Source organism: Diplotaxodon limnothrissa, linkage group LG6 (assembly GCF_057381915.1).
Source record: "Diplotaxodon limnothrissa isolate DT_005_m linkage group LG6, D_limnothrissa_male_GT1.1, whole genome shotgun sequence".
NCBI lineage: Eukaryota > Metazoa > Chordata > Actinopteri > Cichliformes > Cichlidae > Diplotaxodon > Diplotaxodon limnothrissa.
Window position 1 is genome coordinate 39,720,824 of NC_140601.1, and position 7,256 is coordinate 39,728,079.

The 7,256-nt window shown below is 40.8% G+C and overlaps 1 protein-coding gene across 2 annotated transcripts in view; it reads right to left on the bottom strand.

Annotated features, from left to right (window-relative positions):
* LOC146631204 (equilibrative nucleobase transporter 1-like) overlaps window positions 1–6,989 on the bottom strand; it is an 8,224-nt gene extending 1,235 nt beyond the window's left edge. Inside the window, exons 1-10 of one of the 2 annotated variants that reach the window (XM_085356429.1) lie at window positions 6,809–6,989; window positions 6,576–6,705; window positions 5,026–5,072; window positions 3,787–3,863; window positions 3,583–3,675; window positions 2,562–2,701; window positions 636–745; window positions 307–450; window positions 113–220; window positions 1–39 (exon numbers count right to left, since the gene is read on the bottom strand). The exon at window positions 1–39 is cut by the window's left edge and continues 148 nt beyond it. In XM_085356429.1, coding sequence (XP_085212555.1) covers window positions 1–39; window positions 113–220; window positions 307–450; window positions 636–745; window positions 2,562–2,701; window positions 3,583–3,675; window positions 3,787–3,863; window positions 5,026–5,072; window positions 6,576–6,705; window positions 6,809–6,989 — 1,069 coding nt within the window. Of the gene's footprint in view, window positions 40–112; window positions 221–306; window positions 451–605; window positions 746–2,561; window positions 2,702–3,582; window positions 3,676–3,786; window positions 3,864–5,025; window positions 5,073–6,575; window positions 6,706–6,808 lie in introns of both variants that reach the window. The other variant, XM_085356428.1, reaches the window with a different exon arrangement.
* Window positions 6,990–7,256: the final 267 nt, after the last annotated feature.

Sequence of the window (7,256 nt, forward strand, 5' to 3'; positions counted from 1 at the left end):
GGTAGGAGGAGTGCAGGTCCGCCTCTTGCTCCGTCTCTCCTACAGTACAAGAGAGATTCAGAAGGAGTTTCCACATGAAAACAAGTCGTTCTAACAACATTCACTGATTTACCCGGAGCCAGAGGCTTCTTCTTGTGTCTGTCCATGATGAGTCCGTTCCAGGGGGCACACAGGATGCCACACAGCTGAGTTATTGCGAACGCATTGGTGTACTGGCTCACTGATGATTTAGGGATGGATGAGAAAACAAGAGAATGAAGTCAGACAATATCTGGATCAAAGATGATAATGAGGACAATGACTTACCCAGGTTGGAGTCACCATCAGCCAGCCGGTTCAGCATGGAGTTGAGCGTGCCAATGAAGAAGTAGTGTCTCAGCTGCATGATGGACAACCACACCAGGTGAAATATGAAGAACCTGGACTTGACACAGCTGCCGAACGACTGCACTGAACACACAAAACAGGGTGTAAAACATCAACAAATACATGCTACTTTGTTACACGTATTTGTATTTGTATTTGCCTGCAGTGGTTTCTTTGTTGGCCAAACAGTAGAAACACTTGACACAAACAGTTTTGGATGGTAAAGTGGCTATAAGAACCTTTTTCTGTGTTTTGAGCCTCTGTCCTACCCTCGGGTGCCAGCGACGTGTTCTCCGTCTCAGGGGATTCCTGTGTCGGCGGACCTTCCTTTATCTCAGTCTCCTCCACAGTGTCAGTGTTTCCCTTTCCACAGTTTATCCTGAACGTCAGAAAAAAGTGTGATTAACAAATGAATGCACATTCAAAATCAACGTTGCACTGATCACTTTTGTTCTTTTGTTAGTGACTCAGAATTATTAAAAATCAAAAGGTTTATGCTCGTCATCTGTGGTGAAAGATGAAGAAAACAAAGAAAGTGTTGTGACAGGGAAAGCGGAAAGCAAGTGGAGAACATATACCACCTGATCTGTTCCCTGAAGAGCAGGACCTCACTGCTCACTCACTCATTAACCAAGAAAATTGGGTTTAAATAATGACATCCAGCATGGAAAACTTCTTTTTTGCTTGGTTTTTGTACTAGTGAAACTTGTAGGTACAATAAAGCACCTTTTCCATTGGTACCTATTTGGATTTAGTCGCCACAGCTCCACTTGGATGGACTGCGTTAAAAGTCCACTTCTTTACGGCACCTTCTTTAAACCACGTTACCCATGATGCACCTCAGCATTGTACTTCCATTTGGGAACGTGTTCAGTGCGGTTCTGCACAGGTGTGTTGGAGGAGTAACGTATTTACTTGTGTGAGTTAATACTATGTGCGTGCTTACCACCTGACCACACACGCACTCACACCCCCTTTACATTTAAATATATTGTAATTCAATCACATTCCCACAAATGCTGTTCATCTGGTTTATGCCATCTGCCATCTCCTTCATTAAATTTGTTTGAACTACATCACTGTGGAGTACCATTCCTTCTTACCGAGGATGACACAGTTCAATTCAATTCAATTTTATTCATATAGCGCCAAATCACAACAAAAGTCGCCTCAAGGTGCTTTATATTGTACAGTAGATACAGAGAAAAGCCCAACAATCACATGACCCCCTATGAGCAAGCACTTTGGCGACAGTGGGAAGGAAAAACTCCCTTTTAACAGGAAGAAACTGGCAGAACCAGGCTCAGGGAGGGGCGGGGCCATCTGCTGCGACTGGTTGGGGTGAGAGAAGGAAAACAGGATAAAGACATGTTGTGGAAGAGAGACAGAGGTTAATAACAGGTATGATTCAGTGCAGAGAGGTCTATTAACACATAGTGAGTGAGAAAGGTGACTGAAAAGGAAAAACCTGCCTACGTCTATTGCAGCATAACTAAGGGAGGATTCAGGGTCACCTGGTCCAGCCCTAACTATATGCTTTAGCAAAAAGGAAAGTTTTAAGCCTAATCTTCAAAGTAGACATAGTGTCTGTCTCCCGAATCCAAACTGAAAGCTGGTTCCACAGAAGAGGGGCCTGAAAACTGAAGGCTCTGCCTCCCAGTTGAAGCGTGATCGGCAATCAGTGCAAACATATATTACAGACTGGTTTTCCATTACTATCCAATACCATCTAATGTGTATGGTCATCTTCACAGCAACGTAGGCAAGCATCCCATGACATAATTATGACGTATGCGACACGAACACTACAACAAAGGTGGAGGTTGGTGATGATATACCTACCGTTGTTGTTGTAGCCATTTCCCTCGTTCTGGGATTTAAAAAATGGTGGTTTTGATTTTCACGAACAACAACAAGAATTAGAAAAATATATACTTCTGAATTCAATCACTACACCATCCAAATGCTACGTCCACTTTAAATTAAAAAGGTAAAAGACTTCAACTTTGTCAGTAATATTTTGTATTTGATTCCTTATTTAGGTAGTTTTTCACAGAATAAGAACAAATTACACAAAAACATGTTAATAATACTGAATTTGTGCTTGAAATATGTGTTTAAGTACAGATTTTGTGTGTATCAAAGACGCCCACTGTCTTTATGACCTGAATGGCAAAAACCTATCATGCTCTCACCCGTAGGTGTAGTTTTCAGGCAGAGTGTAGGGGATGTGGGTTTTTGGCATCAGCAGGAAAGTTCTCGCCACGTGAATGCTGCTGCAGATGGTCAGGAAAATGAAAGAGTAGTGGAGAGAGATTCCCTGTTCGTACAGAATCTGCAGGGGAAAAAAAGGTCACTTATATATATATATATATATATATAGGTGGATGCTGACACAGGTGGCTATCTTCCCACCTCCACTAATTTAAGTCGCTATGCTAGGCCTCTGATATGTGTGTGGCTCTGACCAATGAAATGGCGTGCTGTGTCTTACAGCCAATCCAAGAGGCCTTTGCTTAAATTTTGATAAATGCAATTCTAGTAGGCGGCGCTATCTAGATACCATCTCTTCTGTTTAAGGAGGATGTGGTTCTGTTGGTTTGTTGGATGATCACCAGCTCTTACTGGGGCAGCTGAAGCAGGAGTGAGAATTAGCACCTGGAAGTTTGAGGCCATGGTCTATAGTTGGAGATGGGTGGATTGCACATTGCTGTACCAAGTATCTCAGGGTTTTGAACAGTCTGTCTTTAGGGTAGACAGACTGGTGAAAGGTCCGCAGTGACTGGATACCATGCTAGTCTTTTATGGTGAAGAGAGCTGGGTGTGAAGGAAAAACTTTCAATATGCTGACTGCTCTATGTTCCCATCCTCACCTTGGGCATAAGCTGAGAGTAATGACCGACAAAACAGGATGAGCTGCTTCAGTAGGGAGCCTGGGCTCTCCCTTAGAGATATGGAGAAGTGGGTCATTCAGGACTGGATGAAGGGATGTAAATTCTAATATTTTATTTATATAGTATTCAGCACAAATTCACAGTTATATTTGTTGGTGCACCAGTACAGCTATGGGATGCAGCTTGTTTCCACCTTTTTTTTTTGCCAAATAAGAATAAAACTGCACTTCAGTAAAGTAGTAGTGGCACTAGTGTGGGGACAGTGTTGTTTTATCCATCTAATGTGTGTGACAAATATGAGTGTAGCAATTATCAGTCCCACCTTAACGATGAGAAGCACAGCAGAGGAGGAGTCAAAGGCACCATTGTAGAAGGTGATGATGGTGGAGCGATGAGCAGGGAACAGGTTGCCCACCTTTCCGTCACACAGATACACGGATCATCAGGACAAAATATGTTTGAAAGTTTAGAAGTGGCTCAAGTGTATTTCTGTTTAGGAACAGAAACTTTCTACAGGTGTAGTTACCTGCATGTTAGTTATGAGCAGTAGGACTCCACCCACAGCAAGGAGAGACAGGGCGGGGTAAAGCAGATTTGAAAATTCTACAAGACACAGAAATACAAACATTAGGAATGTGATGTTGCACAATATTAAAGGCAGTTAGAGTTAAAACTCCAGAGTCACGGTGTAGAGAGCAGCAGAGCAGCAGAAGTGCTGACGAGCAGTTAAAATGCTGAATAATTTCGTTGTTCTCATGACAATGACAATAAAGTTTCTGATTCTGATTCTGATAATCATGTTTGAAAACAAACTTTTTGCTTTCCCCAGCAGCAGTAAAGGGTTACAGTCAGGGATGGATTCAGTGACCCTGAACCTTTAAACTTTCTATAGGTCAGGCTGATGGGGCGTTTTGTTGTTCGTGGTCTCTCTGTGCCCTCATTCTCTCTCTCTTCTCTTTCCCCCCTATTCCACAAACATCGAGGCTGAGCCTGTTTCTGCCGGAGGACTTTTCCCATTAAAAGGGAACACTTGCCTGTAAACAGGCGACAGCCTGATTTGTTAAGCTTTCTCTCTAATATTGTAGAGTATTCACATTGCGCCTTAAGATAACTGCTGTTGTGATACGATATAAATGAGACTGAAATCAAATGCCAATGGCTATACTGGAAAATAAAGAACACGCGTTAAATATGTTAATGACCAGAATTATGCACAGTTGTGCATAATTCTCACAGTGATTGTGATTATTTTACTGGGATTCATCATATACAAGGGGTGTTACAGTGACTACGTCATCAGGCATGTAGTGAAAACAACTTTTACCTGTTTTCTGTCATTCGTGTTTGGTATGGACCGAGCAGTAGCTGAGGAGATGAAACCTGCTTTGTGCTTAAGATGAGAAAGCCAACACAGCTGCTCTTTTTTAAAAAACAAAGGTGATTCTTTCACAGGTTTGTCCACAAGAATATGAAATGTGAGGCCAACACTGGCTAGCACATGCAAGTTATACTACTAACTGCTAATTAGCTAAAATGGTGTTGTCACAATAGCTAGGGTGTTCAATTTCTACACTTCAGCACACAGAATAAGCTTTCAGGTATTCAAATAAACCCAACACAATGTGACCAGAACACGAAATTCCCACAAGGAAGGGATTATGGAAAAGGTGGAAATTATGAGACAGAGGTGAAAGGTGAATCTAATAAAAACAAAAAAAAGACTCATAAATATGTGTTTTCTAATAATCGTAACCTGTGCACCTACCTGGGCTAGAGAGGGCCACCAGCAATGTACCGCCACTAAAAAGGGCTCTGGAGAGGGAAAAGTATCATAAGGACACATAAAAGTTTCTGTTTTTGCCATCAGACATCAGCTACGAGGAGCAGAGTTCCTATGAGGGAGCATTGAGACATTGGTTGGTGGCCTTAGGGTGATTTTGGCCTGCAGCGAAGTCGCCTTGAGCGTTAACAGACATAAGCTGGCAAGGTTTTCTGAATCCACTCAAACTGTCCATTCTCCCCTCAGATACCACATAAGCTCATGCATGTAGCCTCTCTCGACAGGACGATGAAACGTGGAAGAGAGTGAAAAACTTAACAGAAAAGTCTAGATGCAGCTTAATGCTGAAAAACAAGTACCAATCAGGGGGCAGCATAGTTAAAAACAGCAGCATAAATACACAAAACAACTGAGTTTTGTGTAAGTAGTTTTTGTATATATAGCAAAAGTTGACCTTGAAAAGGCTTGTTGGTCTGTACCAAATCTTGTATTTTGTAATCTGAATAAATTGCTCTTCAAATGAACACTGACTAAAGAAATAATCTGGCACGATTTCCATTAACATTAGAACAATATAATCTGGTACTGACAATTAACTACCTATTTTATTTAAAAATCAAGTAGTGACTCAACAACACTCATTAATTCCTAAATTGTGTAATAATTCTTGTTGCGCATGTTTTACAAAGTTACAGACTTTCTCTGCGTCTCTCCACACGTTTGAGTATAAATCATCTGACAGGAAGTAAAAGATGAATTTGACTGAATAACTGCATATTTTACCAAATTTTCTATAAATAATCTCATTGAAATTAATTACTGAGATTCTCTAACCCAAATCTCACAATATAATCTCATACTCTCCTGATCACTGCAATAAATAAGAAACTTAAGTGATAACATGTTACACCAAAGCTCTAAAGCAAATCTGCATTGCTAAGTGTTCCAGCAATGATTAACATAACAGGTTTGGAATAACAAATGTTTTCTCATGGGAGATGGATTATTTGAATATTGTGAGGTAGATGATTTCATAGTACGCGCCTTGGGGCAGCTATAGTATGTGATTGTGTGATTTCGTGGTATATAAACATAACTGAGTTTTTTTGGACATTTTTTTGTAACCTGTGCAGAGAAAAAGTTCATTTACTAAAAAAGAAAATAAATAAAGTGTTACCTATTGATCCGGACTCTGAACCAGATTAAACCATTAACATTACCAAGTATTAGTACTGATACTAGAAACTGTCAAATATATTTTGGGGTTGAATGAGGTGGGTTCTGTTTCAGTCTAATCTCTGCGCCTTGTTTTACCATGTACTAATCTTAACTAATCTCAGACTTTTTGTGTTTCTTTGCTGAAACTAATTGGCAGACAAGGTTTTTTTTTATTCTGCTGGAGGTCTGACCTACAAAGGTATCATAGTTTACTTATAAAATATTGTTGATTAACAACATTTTGGGCAAACAGCAAGAAATAGTTAACAATTGTGTGTTTGGGTCTGCAGCCCAGACGTATTTCAGCACTGACTTACATTGCCAGCAGTCTGGTCAGCAGTGTGCCACAGTGATCAAATATGTAGCCATTTAATAGAGTCAGGAAGTTGTTGAGGAAGGAGGCCACAGTAAAAACCAGCGAGAACTGCTCATCCTGACCACTACAGTCTGGAAGAAAAACAAACAGAAACACACACAAATATATCTGAAACCTGCTTCTGTGGTGTCCTGGATGAGTGTCCTGTCCAATCTAAACTCCAGAGTTGCTCACCTTTACTATCCGTTGTGCTGTTAGTGTCGACACACAGCCAACCAAAGTATTCCTCTTTCTTCAGCACAAACACCAGGGAGGCATGGCCAAACACCAGGCCGGCAAATAACAGACACTCCAGCAACCCCGTGATCAGGGTCAGCCAGTAGCGCAGGCTGTAACCAACTACAGTTCCCTGCATTTTTCACTTCGTCTTTCCAGCTCACACAAAGGTCAAACAGAACTTCTAGACAGATCTCTGTTCCTAAACCATGGAATAAAAAAATAACAGGTATACTTTTTCAGTTTTACATGCCTGAAATACAGCAAAAACTGTTCAAGAAGTGATCACGAACGCAAGAGGGAGCAACATCTGTGTGAGCATGGGCAGTATATGAACTGAAGGCTAAAGATGATAAAAAATAAAGTTAACATTTTCTCATAGAAATACTGAATGTTCATCAAAATT